Below are 19085 nucleotides of genomic sequence, written 5' to 3' on the forward strand. Positions count from 1 at the left end.
GCAACACACAGCAGCTATGTTTGGTGTCTAACATTCTGGTCATTGATAGTTCCTCTTTTTAATGGAGATGACCTGTTAGTTTACTTACAGTAAACATAGTCCTAGACTAACAACTCATAGTTCTCTGTGCTGCTGCTGAATAATCTACTGTGGTGATATTCAGAGGTATAAGAACAGTACAATAAGATAAATTAAAATAAAATAAACATTAATTCAGAAATGTATGATGTAGTAGGAATTTTATGAAACTTTTAGAAGTTTCAGGCACAATGAAAGAGTATCCTGTAGGTGAGTTTGATATCCCCCAGAAAAGACACATAGGTTGGTGTAATTTGATTTTTTAAAGTAGACTATAGAACAACAAGTAGAAGATTAAGCAGTGCTGAAAAGAAATCTGAGACAGAGTAGCCTAGGAAGTTTCTCCATGGACAATGGCAATGACGTTGCATTGCAGTGTGCCACATTTTCTTTTCATCTTATTCCATACCTAGGATGAAAAATTTTAGCCTCAACACTTCAGCTCTGGCTAAGTTACAAGCAATGGAGAACTGAACCTTAAGTTACAGGGCCTTAATCATAAACAGCATTGCCATAGAGAAGAGAATGCTTTTAACATAATTTTCAGCAACTTTTCACTTTTCCTATGAAGGAACATTTCCCCAGTGTTTTGGTTTCAGTGATTTTATGGGAGCTTACAGTTTGTGCCACCTGATGATATGGTGCACAGTGGTTAATATTGCCTGTAAGGGCAATATTAGTAGGAAGGTTATTGTCAAGATAATTAATGCCTGTCAAATGCTTTGTGTTCATCTATGTACGTGTATTTGTGTGCAATGATAAAAAGTTTTATGACAAAATTCTTTTAGTTCTCATTGTTTAAAGCTGGAAGGCATGACAAAGTGTAATACAGACACAATACAGTGCATACTTAAATGTTCTGCCAGATGCTTATTCATTGTGGGAGGTTTGAAAAGGAAGCTCCAAAATACTTCTTTAAAAATTCAGAAAAGGAATTGTCAGTACTGAAGTTATGAATTAATTATACACTTGCCTGCTTGTATTTTCGTCAGCATTCTAAAAACTCAAGAAGTTGACAGGAGAAAGATGTCGCTTGAGATGCATGAGCTGTAATAAGCTGTTACAGGACAACGGGAACTGCAGCCCCATAGAAAAGGAAAAATTCATAATATCACCTACAGTCCTATGTGAATACCAAATCATTAAATGCAAGGAATGAGTAATAACTCTGTTTATGTAATCTTGCATTTACAAACATAAACAAACTAAAAATCGTTTTCTGTTTGGTGCTTCAGAACTCAAAGACTGCCACACTCACAATGATTTTTTAATTTTTTTTTTTTAAGGGATAGTGTTTACTCAAAATTAAAATCAGCTTGTATCTTGGGAAAGGAATCAGCTGTTATAAATAGTGTTTGCTATGCTTTTGCAAAAAGAAAAAAAAAGTAGCCCCCTGATTTATTAAAACTAGAATATACTTTTTATTTTCCTATGTCTTTAATAGGTACTGAACGTACTCAATAGTTCTGACAAGTTATCTCTCCCATTGGTGCTATAAAGGTTGCACACTTGATTAGGAGTGATGCATTGTATTTCTCTGCTTCACTAGAGCTTGTGATATTAACGGGATGCAGGAACATGTTTCTGCAAAATACTGAGATGAGGAGCTGAAGGCCTTCAGCTTACATCATCTTTCAGATTATTAGATCTGAGTGATGCTATTGTAATATTTTTGGCTTAATAATATCGATCAGATTTATGCTTACTTGGAGATTCTTACTCAAATCCTTTATTTACGTTTCCTAGTAAAACAGGAGAATATATTGTGTTTTATATATGTGACACAAGGCACAAAGGCTATGTATAAGAAATTAACTTGGTGGTTAATGTTATGATAAATTTTAGTTTTCAAGAAATAAAAGATGTGAAGAAAGCTGCTTTTTAGAGTGTTGTTACTTTTGAAATAATGCTTCATGATAAGGGTAATTCAGAACTCACTGAATGTTATGAAAGTCTCCCAAATAGCACATTTAGAATATTTTAGAGTCTAAATTGATTCAAAAGTAGTGTTTATAATGAGAATGAAAGGAAATTATGTTTCAGCTGCATTTAACTGCCAGGCATTTTACTGTGGCTAAGGATTTAATGAAGTAGTAATATTCAGTTGTACTGACTATAAATGGATAAACTTTCTGGATGGTAAATAAATATTTAACAGCTTGTGACTAATATTAATCTAAAATTAATGGTTAGCTAGTTAAACTATCAATAAATTTATATAAATGTTTTTTAAATTAAATATTTAAAATTCAGTGTATTTCTTTTTAATGTGCCTGCCACTGTAGATTAAACAAAAGGTTTGTGTCATATCATATATGAACTGAACATAGTATCTTACGTTTATTGTACTCCATTTGCATCAGAGATGCTTTGGAATTAATCTCCGATTTCTGTGATTTTTACTATAATTGGCTTTTATTAATGCTAATGATCAAAAAAAAAGAGTTGATAAGAAAGAGCATGTTTTGGTTTTCTCCACTGAAGGAATGTTGCTGCTGGAGGGGCTATCTGTCACATAATGCTACAGCACATTGTTTCAGTAGGATATTTCCAGCGGAGCACTGCGTAATGTAAAAGTTTAGGTTCTTGTTTAATTGTACACAACCATTCTCAAGTGTCAACAGTTCCTTTTTGTTTAAAATTGTTAACTCAGAATGAACAGAGGAAGAAATTTTATTAACTCATAATATGAAAATTCCCATTTGTAAGGGAATTAATTAATTCATTTTGGAAATTCGTCTATTACAATAAGATTCAGTCAACTGGTTTATCAGATTTATGAAACCGTTTTTAGTCGCCTTTCAGACTGGAGAAAATGCAACAAGAATCTTCACTGCTTAGAAGTTTCCATTAAAGACTAGCAGATTTTTTTTTTTTTTTCTGGTCAACTTGTTGAAGTTTTTATTTTATGACTTGCAGGTGGTGTTGTATCCAACATCCAATAGCCCAAAGTCAGCTGATCTACATAAAATGATAGTCCCAAAAAACAGCCAGGACAGTGACTTGAAAATTAAACTGGCGGTGAGAATGGATAAACCACCTCACATGAAGCACTGTGGGTAAGTGTCCATTTTCTGTATTTATTGTTTTGCCTCATTGTGCCTGTATTTAAGCATATGTAGCTAAAAACATAAAGTTTGTAAAACATTATAAATGTGTACAACAGTTTGTATAGTATGGCATTGTGGTATATCCTCATTTTATACCTAAATCTTGGAATAGTCAGGAATAACATTAATTTCAAATGTTCAGCGATGTGTAAAGAGAGATGATGAGCTGACTCTGAAATGCAGAGCTAAGAGTACAGTGTCATTTAGAAACTGGTTTTGAATGTTACAGTTTATAGCACTTTGGGGAAAAAAAAAAGTTGATATTTAGGAGAAACATTTTTTTAATTAAAATAGGATCAATTATATAACTGAATCTGATGGTACTTGCATCTTTTCTTTCTCTGTCCACTGTGTGGTATTTCTCTTGAAAGGAATTTGTGTACTAATACCAGTTTCAGGGTTTTTTTTCTGTCCAGCACTGAAACTATATGGAATAGATTATTCATAAAGACAGCTCCCCTAGCCAACCGCCACCACTTTTTCTCGTCTCAACTGCAAAAACAGGTAGTCCAGCCAATAGTAAGCAAGGCTGTATCTGTTGTTATAAAGCAATTACCAGGGCTGTTTTCCATCCTTTGAACTTCTTCTGAATTAAGAAGAAGTTCAAAAAAAAAGTGTCAATGTAGAATTAATGTAGTGGCCATACTATTTAGTTTTCTTTTTATTCTCCTCCTGTTAATATTCTGCTCATTATATACAGACAGCAGTTGCCAAAATTTCTTATATTCAATACTTAAAAAAAAAAACAACCCACAATTTAGTTTGTTTAATTTTTGGCAAAGATGTAATTGATTGGGCTGAAATTTCCCAGGTATCAACCTCAGCCCTCATTTTGGTTTTGGGAAACTTAGGCACAAATGATCAGAACTGTAACAATGACACTTGATGGCTGAACACCTGTGGCTGATGACAAGGAGCTGGGAGGAAGGAGAGGGAAACCAGTCATGGAACCAATGGGAGAACTGGAGCTACTATGTTTGGAGACTGAGACTGAGATGAGAGGACTTAAAAGTAGGGCTGCAAATACACGAATAAGGGAAATGGGATAATGTGGCAAGAGAAAGCAGGAAGACCAGCTGACATGAGTACGTTGGAGTGGAGAGGACCTAGGAAGGAGAGAAAAGTGCTTGTCTGTACTAAAGTATGATTCTCTCTTGTCAGTGTCCACCCCCACCTCCTTCATTTGCACTCACCAGACACCTCTGAAATGGTTTGGTAATTGTGGCACACGCTTATCTAGATTCAGTCTCCTGCAGCTGGAAAGCGTTGAGCCAGTTGAAGTAGCAAATGCTGCAGAGGTAGCACGGTGCCACCTGCGTTCTTCAGTAGATGACTTGAACAACATCAGTAATGAATAATACACAACAGATGCACGTGACCTGGTTCAGTTGCATACTCCACACTACAGCTACATGAGGAATGTTGTGCTTCCATGCACCTATCCCAACAGGTGACTGTGAGAAGTCCCCATTTTTGATCAGGTCACTAATAATGGTGGGGCTGTAACCCCAATTAGCGTATAACGTGCAACCTTGAACTGACTCCAGAAACACAGACAAGGCTCCAGTGTTCCTGGGTTTCCCCAGAGGCTTTCTTGGCTGGGAGCTGTTCTTCTGAGGTCTTCAGAGTGTCTTTTGGACCACCCAGTTTGCTTTTCCATACTGGTTTATGTGACTAGTCTTCTTGTCTGAGCATTAAGTGGATTGCCCAATCAAATACTACTTCCGATAATTTAATTCAATCATTATCCCTTTCAGTTGCTGCTGCTGGTTACTTCCTCACATTGATTTTGAATCCTAATCTCCTAGCACAGTTGTTTACTTCTTCATTTTACTTCAGGGTCACTGCTATCACTATTCTCCAGGCAAATATTATTGTTCTTCCCACCAAAAATACTCAAGATCAGTCATCGTTTCCCTTTCTTTATAGCTATTAGCTATGATGATTATTACCTACACATTTGTCTAGGAAAGTTAAGGCACTGAGAGAGGGTTGTATGGACTCCTCTACCATAAATATATGTGAAGTGAAATTAAATAAAAGGTTAATAATTCTTCCAACAACCATTGAAAAAGTTGATGACGGCACTGAAGTTGCAGTGAAAGGAAGGAAGAGGGTGTTTGTTTGGAGGGGAAAAAACACCTGCTAAAAGAATTATTAATATGTACAGTTAAGGTTATGAAAAGCCATCATCCAGACACTCTCTGCAGCCTTCTCTGGGCTTCCTGAGTGAGTATAAGTATTAAGTAGTCATTTGCTGGTTTTTTCAAGAGGGATTCCCACCTGCTTCAACACACAGATTAAAGCTATTCTGGTTCTGAACTGATACTGCATTATCAGAGAAATCCTCATTTGTGAAGAGGCTGGAAACGCGTGGTGGATAATGCATGGTATTACAGGAAGGCAAAGGAATATTTTATGGTTAAAATAGTTGAGAGATTCCTGGAAGAACTGGCTTTTATACCCATTTGTGCTACACAGAAGGACCTTCCTGTAAGAGACTGAAGCATTTCCACCTATAGTAACTGGTGGTACGTTATTTCTTTCCTGTGTTCCATTTGATAAACTGGAATCTGGTTTCACAGAGATGCCCAACACTCACAGCTACTAGCAGAAATCACTGGAAGCTGGAATGTAAATACAGATTGTACTGTTAAGAGTCCAAATATTCTAAAAATTAGATCTTCATCTGTATATCTGAAGCCTAAAGTTTTTTGTACTTCATTTCTCCCATTATGAAGTGAGAACAATACCACCTCCCAGTGTTGTAGACATTTGAAGGTAAATCTTCCGAAGCAACTGGTAGAAAAGATTCCTGCACACCTCATGAGCTGGGGAAAGTGGGGCATGGTCACTTCTCTAACACATGGCCAAAGGCTTGTGCTCTGCTGAGCAGTGTTATTCCGGTGCCAGGCTCTGCAGCTCCCTGGTGAATCTGTACAAGGTAGAAAAGCAAATAACACAGTTCTCTCTGTAAAGCAGTGTTTGTGTAACATGCAATTAAGCCAGCCATAGGATAAAGTGCTGAAGAGCTGGAAGGCAGCTACTGCTATCCTGAATAGTGAAAAGGGCAGGGAGGTTTTTGGTTTTTTATTTGGTACTTATATTTTGGTTTATTTTGGGGTTTTTTAATTTTATTTTATATTATTTTTTGTGTGTGGTCAGATGTTTGAGCACAGTGTCATAAAGTACACAAAAGGAGGGGGAAATAAAAGAATTAAAGAATGTGAACATCCTGTCTTGCTGGAATTTTGTCATGTTAGCAAGTTGAATTTTACAACCTTAGTAACAGATTTCCGATGTAGTTAATGTGATTATCCCAGTTAAGTTCTAATTCTTCCGTTTATTTTTCAGAAACATCTCATGCTTTATCTTTGCCCAATCTTTGAACTAGACAACTTCCATTTTCTGTGTCAGTCTGAGTTAACAAGCTGACGTACAAGATTTGTATTTTTCTCATAGGGGAAAAAGGAAATGTGTTGGCATTAGATAATGTCTTTCAGCTGAGAAGCTCAAAATTTATTCAAAGTTGAATTAAAATTTTACCCCACAGCTAATTGTAGAAAGAGGGAGTTTATCAGATTAATGCTCTATCATGATTTAAAAAATAATAATGGTAATAAGAGACTCAGATATGGGAGCAGTGCTCAAGTATTTCAGTTTCTGCAGGGTCAGCAAAACCCACAGGCCCAAGCTAATTGTAAGGTTACAGTTTTACTCCTTTAGAAAAGTTTCTCCTATTTAAGACCGACTTTACTTATTGACACAGGGGATATGCTGAAAGCCTTCAAAACCTGTCTAACATTTATGCTTCAAGAATATTCTTGTACTTAAACTGAGATTTTCACTTCACAAATAGTATCCTGGACTGCAGCACCTTCAGATCATGTTCCCTCTTTGGATTTCTACAGTCATAATAAATAATTCTATTTCAAATAAAATTAAAACTTGGGATTTTTTTCATTATAAATTATAACTTTGCTAAGAGCAAGAAATAAAAATCCTTATGACTCAACACTACTATGAATCTCAATTGCAGTTCAGTTTTACCTCTACAAGAAAGAGGTAGCTTTGCTAACCACTTTACTTTTACACTGGTGTTTATGTTGACACATTCATACAGCTAATCTAGAGTCACTCCACTAATGTGATTTTTAAAAAAACACTTGATCAAGAAAACACTCTGATTTTTCTATGCATTCTGTTATATGCTTAAAAAAAAATAAAAAATACTCACATATATCTTACAGTAAGCTTAATCCTACTATTTATTTTAGATAATTTTTTATTCTTGCATAAAAGGCTTTCAAAGTATGGAAACAACCCAAAGGGTATATAACCATCCTTTTCTATTTCAACCCTGTCCATAGATTCCCAGGGGAAGCATGCATAGCTAGAAATTCTGAGTAATGACAAGTTAAATGTCACTCATTAATGGAGATTTGTAGAACAGTTCCAATTATTGGCAATAAATGATGCTTCAGATTCCTTTCTTGTAATGTATAGTGTATGTGTCTTCTCGTAGAATGTGGTCTAAAATTCAGAGCACTACAAGATTTTTTTTTAATCTTTAAGGTAGTAAAGCCAACAGCCACACAAAATGAAGTTTTTTAACATTTCTGTTAATTTCTTCTGTTGCAATATTGAATTTAAAAGAAATCATCAGAGAAAATAAGCAAAATTTGGCCTAAAACTTTCCTATATAAAGTGCTAAAAACCTTTTTTTATTTCTTTTGAGTCAGGATAGCAGTTGAGGGAAGTCCTGTTTGCTTCAGGAAGGCTCACTTGGCTCTCCTTAACTCGTAATTAAGTTAGGGTTGAAAACCCAAGCCGGACGGGTTAATCCACTCAAAGTATGTGGGTTACTGTGAATATCTTTCTAATGTGTGGGGATTTTTTTTTATCTGCATTTGCGTATCTGCATACATTTAAAGCATACATTGTTTTTAAAAGTAGATTTTGTGTCAGTTAAGTTGTCTGTTAGCATAGCCTAGTGGTTACTACAGGGTACTGTTCTATTGCTGCCAATCTAGAAATAAAAAAAGGAATACTGAGATTTTTTCAAGTAGCTTGCTTTAAAAGGGTTGGTAATGCTTAATGGTCATACCGAAAAAAAAGAAAGTAAATAATAACATAAAATTAAATTCTTACAAATTGAAGAGCTTGAACAGGACAGTATTGCAAAGTTGTATTGTTTGGTTTGACTTCAAAAGTAAAACATTTCAGCATAGCTTTTGTCTAGAACTTTTTCCAATATTTGAAAGGCAAAATTGATTCTTATAATTTTTGTTCTGCTTTCTGCTATTTTATGTTGCATATAGAAATGTTATACCTTTAATTTCTTAAACTTTTTTGTTTGGAATATGCATTCTACAAGCACGTAAGTAGGTACATGACCAGATTTTCTCCCTGTCTCTCATCTGTAAAGCAACTATTTTGGCAACTTTTTCGAAGTTCTACTCTCCAAAATTGTAAGGAATCTATGTGAATCATTTTTCTCTCACAATTTCTTTTTTAAAATTATTATTATTGTATGGGTGTATTTCCAGAATATAAAGATCACCATGAATTTGCTAACCTTTTAAAATTTTTTCTCTTGTGCACTTGGAATAGACTTAAATGTTCTTAGGAGAGCATTTATAAATATAGCTACTGGTTCCTGTATGTGACTGAAGTATCACATTTCTCCTGCTGCTGCTGTCGTTTTAAAGCTAAAGGAAGTCTGTGAGATAAATGCCCTGCTTAGCAGTCTTCCCAGATGCAGAATGAGAGGATAAGTAGTTTTCCCCTCTTGTTTTTATGACACTTGTCACCCATTCATAAAAGAGTTCATTAGAGAGGAAGGCAAGTATAATTATCTGTTTTACAGATGAGTGAAATGAAGCACAGGAATGAACAGAGATCACCCACGGTCGCAGGCAATTCAGTGACCGAGCTGAGGATAGCACTGGGGTTTGCTGGCATCTCGGTGGGTAGGGCTGCAGTGTGTGACTGTCACCTGGATAAACCATTGTCATAGCTACTGGTGAGCTCATAACTCAGCTAAGAAGAGCCACAGGGACACTGAAGTTAGCCAGAACAATGACAGTGCCAGCTCTTACTTGGCAAAGGAGGACAGGAAGAGGAACAGAATTAGCTTTATAACTTCAAGACATGTAATCTGAAAGCTGATCTGAAGATGAGATCTGCTCCCAATGTCATTTTTTCAGAGAAATGTGCAAGGTGACCACATTGAAATTACTCTATTTTAGTTCTGGGTTACTTTTACAGGTAAAGAAAGATGTCAGGAATACAGTCACACTTATCTTAGCAAGTGCTGCATGATCTCGGTCACAGATAGGTCTTTGTGTTGTATATAATGAATTTGAATCAGTTTCAGACCTTTCTCTGAGCCAAAACACAGAGATATGTCAGAATAATTTTAAATAATTTATTATACCAACACTAGAAAGATTGAATAGAAACCAGATTTCAGCTAACCTAAAATGTCAAGTTGAGTTTCTCTTAGAACCAGTAGATATACAGTTGCTTCAAAATGAAGAAAAGTTTGGAAACGTGTGTGTCTAACATCTTAGAAAATCCTTCCTAATGCTTTTTATGATATGGTAGTATGCACCATAGATTTCTTCAATTAGTATTATTTTCCATTAAATAAAAGCAATAACTTTCTACATTCCTTTTCAGTAGTTACTGAAAAGACTTCTTAATAGTGAAGTTTGTAACATTTTTCTCTTAGGAAAGGGGGCTATCTGAGATAATTCAGTTGCTCTTTTTCATTTGTTATCAACAAAACGTAATTGCCTGAACCAGATATTAAGATAAGCAGGTATTTATGTAACTATAACATTTCTTCTTCTACATATGTAAACTCTTCTATATCTGTTTATAACATTTTATTTGTCTCTCCAAGTTTGTGTTCAGCACATCCCGTTGAAACTGTACAGTCAGTATATTAGCACCATCTAGCTTTCTGTTTGTTGCTATTGCGCTTTTTCTTCTAGCTTAAAAAAAAGGACCAGAGCATCAACTTTAGCTGCTGCTTTGAAGAGCAAGGTTCTCACTGTCTTTTGGTAGGAGGCTTATTTTTCAGTTTGTGAACATCCAGACTGGGAAGTATGAGCAAAGTCAAATGGAAGGAACTGTTGAGTTTGTTTGAATTTTGCAAACTCTACATAACATCTGATAGTTTGGAATCCTTTTCTGATCATTAAGTCACACAGCCCCACTATAGCAGCTCAAAATTTAGAAATGTAGATTATGTCAGAGTTGTCTAAGTTCTCTCAAAAGTTAGTAGGTACGGAGGAATACCTTGGCAGGGTTGTTTATCAGTGCTAAGACATTGGCTATAGCAAAAAAAAAAAGGAAAGATACACTGGAGTTGGTAAGGTAAACTTTTCTCTAAATATATACCATTCAGAAATATAAATTCTCTACTAAATTAAAATAAATGCCTAATCACCAGACAACAAAGCTTTGGAAAGATGAATTGCCAAAGCAACAGATGGGCTTCAGTCATGTAATCTTTTTTCTTCTGCCTAATTCACAGTTTCTCAAATCTGAATTCAGGTCAGAGACAAAATATGCATAGCTGCCTAAGTTATTTTTTAAAACTAAGTCTCCTTTTATTTTTAATGAAACTTAGGCTGCTTCAATAGATATCAAGACAATTTCACTACAGATAACCATGAAGTTTGGAGAAGTATCTTAACTTCTACTGGTATTTCTTGTTTTTCTTACTAGCTGTAAGTATTGATTTTATAGATAAAATAGTGTCTGTGTGTATACTGTTATGAAGATGAATGAAATTAAATAGATATTTTATGTGAAATAAATTTCACTTCAGTTAATTCCCGTGAGGATTTTTTTGTTTGCAGTTGAGGGTAGTTGAGGGTTTGTGATGTCCTCTGACATATACAGCTTCTTCTATGTACGTACATACTTGATTTGTATTTTTAACATCTGCAGTTTTGTTCAAAGCAGCTTCTTATCCTATCATAAGAACAGCAGAGTTGCAAGAAATATGAGTGGAGTATATCAGTGCTCTTTATAACTTCTAATTAGTTTCAAATACATTTAGGAGTTAAATATTTCTAGAAATATCTGGCAGAGATTGCCCACTGCCATTTGCAACATCAGACATTTCAGTATTTTGGGATGAGCTGTAATCCATATACAAATGGGAGGATATTAAACTACCTTTGTGTCATTGGGGAAATGATGATCCTCTGCCGTTCGTTCCTCATGTGTGGGTCAAGGGTTCCGGCCATGAAGGGAGCCTGTCTTCACCTGAGTTGTGATTCACTGTGGCAACATGTGCTTGTATGTACCAAGGTAGAAATTTCCTGTGTATGTTACAAGCAGCATGATAGAATGGCTTGATGTTAATTCACTTTCAGTGATGTAAGGATGCTTTCCTTACTCTTATTATTCCAAGGTCTCTCAGCAGTGTTTTCTGTTATGCTAGTTTAAATTGTGCTAAATGCTAGTATGTCATGGTGCTAAAGGAATGCTAGCATTTTGCCATGGACAGAAGTGCTAATGTGTTAACTGTCTTCATTTAAATGATTTTAATATTACACAGTTTTGCAAAATCAATTGACTAATCAGTTTGGTTTTTTTTAAATGGAAATTGAACTTCATGAAAAATGACACGTTAAAATTACATTAATGATTGATTGGATAATGATGATGGGTTAATGCAAAATTACTATGGAAGGAAGAAGCAAAAGTGTTTATCCTGCTGCTAGATCCTTAGAGAACAGATTATAGCTATGAGCTTGATTTTCAGTGCTTCCCACAGTAATTGCTTCTGAGGAGGCATGGGGAATCTTGAAGACCTTAATGATATGCCACTGCCACTTTAATTGCTAAGAGAAACCAAGAGAATCCTAATTGTCGAGAGCAGCATTACTAATTAAGGTGTCATTCTTCATTCATTCCATAGTAATTAATCTGAAATATTTGTAAAAGCTGAGATGTAAATTTAGATCCAAACTCACTTAGCTTAATCACAACAGACTTTATGTGGAAAAGATCTATGGGTTAAGCAAGGTTAATAGTCAGAAAACTTAAAATGTAATTTTTAAAAAATTGCTTTGTTTTTACTCATAACCTTTTGAAACATGAAGTTAAAGAATTGAAAATAGGTTTAAGAACTCTGTGGAATTTGTATTTAAATCACTATTATACTCTCACATTAAAGAAAAAAAAACATTAAAACTGTTTATATAGGGTATTCCTTTTTCTTATATTTCACTGAAAAGCTACATGCTTCTGAAAATGTTAAGATGGATTTTCTTCAACTCTGTGATGAGCAGTTATTCAGGTTCAGTTGTATTCTATTGTCTTTAGATCATAATTTTAACAACACTTGTTCAATATCTTCCTGCCTTCTCTAGGACTGAGTATGCATAATTGATTAGGTATGAAGAATCCCCATAATCAGTACTGCATCTGTGTCAAATCCTTTGTTTCATCTTTGCTAAAATCCTTATTCACCCTCACAGAATAATCAGTTGGAGTGAGCTGGTCCTGTTGGCCCTGGTCCGTTTCCTGCACGCTGGTTTTCATACCTTGTTCTCTCCACAGCATTCTTTAATGCAGTTATGTTGCAATCTCACTGGGTCCTAAATTCTTACTCTTTCAGCATAGATTATCTTTACCTTAATGGTGCTTTGCATTCAGATGTAAATGCCAGTTTTTTCTTCTTATCATGTGAGAGCTCAGAACCTACAACTGAGCATCTCAGTGACCCATAGAATAGCTAGGTAGGCTTTTCTAGTCCATGCTATCAAATTTCTGTCCACAAGTCTCAACTTTAAAACTCTCCTAGTCTAAACTTCCTGGTATTTGAGTGCATGTAGGAGGGAAAAAAAAAAAGAAGTTAAAAAAACCTTGGCAGCAATTTTCAGTTTATCACATTAGAGAAGAGCTCACTTTCAGACCGTGAAGATGGTGGTGAGGACTTGTCATCATGGTGTATGTGACTGACTCCTAATTCATGGCTACTCCACTTGAGCACATTTGAATGCAGCATCACTGCATGAGGAAGATTGGTTGAGGGAGTACCTTCTAGCAACAGCCACTTGTTGCAGCAGTGGGATGAGATTAAGCCCTATACCCAGCTGACAGATTGCACGTGATGATCCTGCCGTGGAGAGAGAAGAATTAAAGGATGAGTGGTGCAAAGAACAGTAACTCGGACTTGGCTAACTGAGGCGTCTATGAAGGATTTTTAGCCACTGATTGCTACCAAAATTATGTCACCCGGTACAAAGAGATAGAAGTCTGGAAGACTGGAACTGTGCTTGGCATGTGCCTCTTCTTGACTACAAGGAGAGCCAAGTGTGAAGTGTGCCCAGACAGATCTGCAAAGCGACTCAGTGGTTGCTGAGGATCTGATAATCACCTTCTATGTGTTTCTGGGGATTTAGTGCAGTCTCTGCCTGGTCTTGTCCTAGACTGACTGCCCTTTAGTGGCTGGAATATGTGAGATGCACGAAGTGAGCACTGCATCTGGTTTCATTTCATGCAAGAGGAGTCCAGTTCACATGCTATGAATCCATGGAGAAATTCCTTTCAAAGGCACACTCTTCATTCAGACTAAGTTACCAATGTCGATGCATCCTTTTTCATTTAAGTACTTAATTTAAATACCTAAAAGTAGTTGGACAAAACTGAACAACAGCTTCTCTTGATGCCCATGTCAAGGGGTCAATCAATGGTTCAGTCCTGAAAATACATGTAATACATGCTCCTGTGAAACCTTACATTTGTGCTTGTCAATGTTGGCTTTATTAGATTTTTAAAAAAAAAAAAAAATCAGGTTGGCTCCTTTAGCTTAAATTTCTTTATGCTATTGTTACAGTTCCCATAGCTTTGAAAAAGTATCATTCAGAACAACATCTGACTTCTAACATTAGTTTTGCTTTAAAATTGAGGAAAAAAAAAAGTTACTGCTCTGTAAATACACCCAAAATATTGCTGACAGTATCTTTAGAATTAAATCACACACAGGTGTGCCTGCTACATAACCTATTCCAGAATTATGTATAGTATAATATGTATATTTATTTTGAATTATATTTTTATTTATTTTGCATTATCAATTTCAACTTTTTTGCCATCTAAGTTCCTTTTGAAACTTGTCTGGAAACTTCCCTTATATGCATGAGTCTGTAGCAATGAAGATGTAACTGATTGCGATTTTCATAATATTATTATTGTACATGGTCACCTAAGCAATATTCTTATTTTCCCAGAGTGCAGGACCAAACATCATTGAAATAATTGGGTTTGATTTTGTTTACATTGCTTTATTCTACTACAAATCAGCGTAGTACACATATCATGCGGGTGAAAGATGCAGTTTATTTATTAGCCTTTCTTGTCAGGTTATCTAACTTGTGTCTTGGTACCATACACTGATCTGTGACATAGAATTTAAGAAAGAGTTATTTCCACTTGGAATAAATTGACATTGCAGATGGTCTGGCACAGTGTGGCATTATTTCTATACAGCGAGTGTCACTACTATTAACTGCGAGGACGGGGGCATGCCACCTGCCTGTTGTGTCGTGCTGTCACTTGCACTGTCCATCTGTTACTTGTAGGAAGGTAAAATCCACCTGATTTTTGTCTTTTGGAATACAAATCCTTACAAAATCAAAGGCACTTACTATAGCAAAACTACTTTTAGATGCTAATAATATGTAACCAGTGTAATTCTCCCAATGTGCCAGGCTGCTGGCTCAGTTAGATACTGTAGGGTTGTGCTGTGCTGTCTCTGAGGGTGGATTTCAGTTCATAACACACTATTCTGTATGGGCAAAATCCATACAATAGTGGATGTCAAGGCAGAGATAACTTTTATAAATTCAATTTAGTGGATTTTTTTTCTCCACAGTAGTATAATTTCAATTATTACAGTATTTCATTTAATTTTGACATAGTAACAAAGTCCCCATGGCCATACACTACTGTTGTTTTGCCCAAATTGTGTGTGCACCACGGCCAGCTCCCTTTAAATAGTCCACGTCCTGTTAAATGTCAACACAATCATGTTGGCAGTTCCACACTGTACCATTTTGTCAGGGTCCCTGGTACATCTCACATCCCTGAGTAAGCAAGGTGATGGCATCACCTTGGTAGGCTGGTGGTTTCTGCGATGTCATCAGTTTAGCAGTGCTTTCATACAGAGTTCTGCACAATTATCTGCCTCTGTCTTTTTATTAAAATTGAAACTGTAATGAAGAGTTCATCCTGCAAGACAAATAATCTTTTTTGGCATGCTTACTGTCACAAACCTATTTTAATTTAATCCCATCCTAAATTAACTTTGTCTGTTCAGCAATGTAGTATTGCTTTGTCTTTTCGTAATGTGTGTAATTATTTTTTCACTTTGTGCATAAATGATAAAAGAAATCAGGCAGGTGAAAATTGCATGTGAAATGGTATGTAAAATCCTGTGCATGGTTTGTCTTTGGAGCAAGAGACAGAGAAGACCTATTGAATTATCTTTCATGCTGCTTTTATGGAGTAAACCAGGGACAAATTGGCAGGGGGAGTGTTGTGGTAGGTGTAGGTCTGAGTTCCACTGCTAAGTCTCCATAGGGCTCAGGCCAAATTTCCTTGCTTTACCAGATGGAGAGCTCTTCTGACAACGTTAGAAGATTGCCAACCCAAAACTGCCATCTGCTTTTCTTCAAAGTTTATTCCAAAGATGAAAACCTGTGTGGTTTTGGTGAGAGAACAGATTCTTAAATACAAAACTAGTAACCTTTGTTCAGTAAATCAGCAGCTTTGAAGTTACTGTTTTTATCAGATGTTCCTCCTTTTGTGATTTTGACCACTGGGATTTTAAGCTTATTTAAATTTTGAAACCATTTTAACTGCAGCATTTTAAGTGGAATGCACCATGCCATTGACCAAGTAGAAGACAGTAGGAAACTTGGCTCAGTTTGTAGTTGTGCTGCCATGAAGTCTACCTGAGGATGTGCTCCCCTCACAACCTGACCACCAGTCTCTTTTCTAAAACGGAATGGTTGTGGCTCTCTAGCCTTTTTCGTCTGGTTGTAACTCTTAGCTTTGAAGGGCAAGCTGAAGTCTGAAGCAAGGGTGTGAAGTCTTAGACTACGGCATGATTCCTTTTAGGTTAAGGGCAGTAGGCCTGATGCTACGTTACATGGGCATGGGATGTCATTTTTAAGGACCTTTCAGTCAAGCCACTTAGAACCACATTGTGAGCAGGGAATGCATTCACATTAAATCGGAGTTGTTACTCAAGCAACGCAACTGGGGCTGGCGTTAAATATAACAATTATTGCCAGTGGCTGAGAGCATGCGCTAGACTAAGATCTCTAAAAAAGTTACGGTTGCCTTGCTTTCATTCACTACTTATGAAAAAAAAAGCATCAGAGAGGAACCAGCAATTTGTGTAAATGCAGTTTTACCATTATTTTGTATATTGAGAAGCAGTGGATCCATTTTCAAACAGAAAATAACTCTGATCCTTAGATTAGAATTGTATGATTAAGTTCATAATCACATGTCAGGTAAAATTTTATTGCCATTATAGAATGTGTGTGTTCAATTTAATCACAAATGCTACATTCTTTTTTAATTGAGCTGTATATGTTCTACTTAATGGCCAGCTTGTTTTTTTTCCTTGCACGCTCAATAAATTTTAATTGAACACCTGATTCCTGCCACCAACACATTAACATCTGGACACTATCTGTCTTTTGTGCATGTAGACACACTGATTAAAACTCGGCAGAAAAGCAGATAATAGGAAAACAAAAAGACAACATTATGGAACACTTTCAGCCATATTTTTTATTATATATTGAGAAGCATTTAATTATCTTGTTTCATTTAATTAGCCCCACTACTTAGGTCAATTGTTTTTTATTAATATGACATGTTAGCAACTTCGCTAATTGGTACAAAATAGCATGTGACTATGCTAAATGTCTTGTCTTTTCCAAAATAATTTCTTAGCATTCTTTGCTTTCCTGAGTCTTTTTATTTATTTCACAGTCTTTTCAGTAATATATTCAATATTTTGTCAGGAAATGGCTTGATTTAAAATTTAGCATTTTGCTTTTTATTTCTGAGTAAAAGACAAAAAAAAAAAGGATTGTAAAGAGAAAGTGTCTTTTTCCTGTAAATAAGTTTAAAGTAATAAAAAAGACAGTTTACTTTCTAATATTGTATTTTAGAATCAGAAAGTGTTAGTCTAGCTTTTGTAGCTTTTCTAAATTTCAGTGTTCAGAAAGAAAAGTGTATTTTTAAGCATTCTTTGTCATTAATACTTGAAGCACAATTTGTCAGTATTTACAAATTTACTCTAGAGGAGAAGCAGCAGCATTTTGTCACTCCAGGTATTGTGCTTTAGTGGGTTTGGTATCTGTTCTGTACTGATCTGTTTTAAACCAATGATTTAACAGATCTGGCAACTTTAACGGAGTATAGATGAGCTCAAATTATCTAAATGTTTTAGTGCATAATATTAATTTCCAGTTAAATAGCATCAGAACTTATTGTAACAGAGACTTTGTGGAAACATAATTGATCGAGATATTTTTGCTGCATGAGATAATTTATTTGAACAATTAATTATACCTGTTCTTGATTTTAGATTCTTCTATTCCAAACCATTTTTTGAATAATATTTGATATCTTTCTTTAAAGACATAATGTATTTTTTACTCAATAATTACTGAAGGGATATTTGTTACCTCTGTACCAAGGAGTAAAGGTTACCACTTCACCAATTGTCACTTTTTAAGTTTACCAAATACTGATACTTCAGCAAATTATTCCCATACTTTTTCAGTTGTTGGATAATCTTAATAATGTATGTGTTCAACTGTGTTGACACTTCATTGGATGAAGTAACTCATCATTATGCGATGAATGTTCTCCTCCTAATTTGAGAATAAATGTATTGTTAGTATGTGTGACTCTGTGCTCCCATATACACATCATTTCTGGAATAATTAGACATGATTCTGCTTATTTAAAAAAATAATTTTAAAACTATTTCAAATATACGTTTCACAGTCCTTGCCCTGAAGTTTAATTTCACCATTTTTTGTGGTTCCACAGTGGCATTTCCTTTCCTCTTCAAGTCAGTCACAAAGAGGGAGCAGGGATCAATTTGAACTGGATTTTCTTGCTCTGGGCCATTGCACTATACATATCCTGACATCCACAGGAGGGCAGCATGGTTAAATTAAGGGAGAAGATGGCAATGTGATTATAATGCAGCTAAATGAATCTCACTTTTGATTGTTTATATAGTTTTGTGAAAGCTTTTATAATTTAGAACGGTGCATATTTTCCTAGCCAACACAGATAAAGCAACTGCATGTTAATCTTAGAAGTTTCCAAGTGTAGTTTCTTAGTAGCTATAACAGTAAAGTTTTTCTCTGTATATATACAGTCTATCTTAGAAGAAGGTTTTAAAATACTTAATGTGGGAGTTATTAAAGCCTAGTTGGAAATTTAGCTCTGCAAATTCTAGTAAAATCTATTATATTAGTTTGGTAAATCAGCTATATGGAGAGTGGAGACAGCTATTTCAGGAGGTTTAAGGGACACTGGAAGTGCCCTACTTTCTAATTCTTGGCTGAGTTATAGCAGGAAATTAGTCTTTTTGTGTATGTATGTGTAAATACATATATATACACACGCACATGTGTAAAGTTCTGTTTAGGGGTAAACCTCTGTTTGGGGAAAGAGACTGAAAATCTGAGTCTCAGATTTGAACAGTAATCACTAAGTGATACTAAAAGGATTAATTATATCTTTTATTCCATTTAAATTGATCACCAAAACTCATATAGGAGGCATCTTACCCTTTGTGTTATGTACAAATAAATGCTGTTTTTT

At 35.4% G+C, this 19085-nt stretch overlaps 1 protein-coding gene across 5 annotated transcripts in view; it reads left to right on the plus strand.

The window, feature by feature from the left end:
* CADPS2 (calcium dependent secretion activator 2) overlaps positions 1–19085 on the plus strand; it is a 317678-nt gene that overhangs the window by 169522 nt on the left and 129071 nt on the right. For all 5 annotated transcript variants that reach the window (XM_086747222.1, XM_086747229.1, XM_086747251.1 and 2 more), the window contains exon 8: positions 2998–3137. In XM_086747222.1, the coding sequence (XP_086603348.1) occupies positions 2998–3137 (140 nt within the window). The remainder of the gene's footprint in view (positions 1–2997; positions 3138–19085) is intronic.

This window comes from Chlamydotis macqueenii, chromosome 1 (genome assembly GCF_036417535.1).
Source record: "Chlamydotis macqueenii isolate bChlMac1 chromosome 1, bChlMac1.mat, whole genome shotgun sequence".
Taxonomy (NCBI): domain Eukaryota; kingdom Metazoa; phylum Chordata; class Aves; order Otidiformes; family Otididae; genus Chlamydotis; species Chlamydotis macqueenii.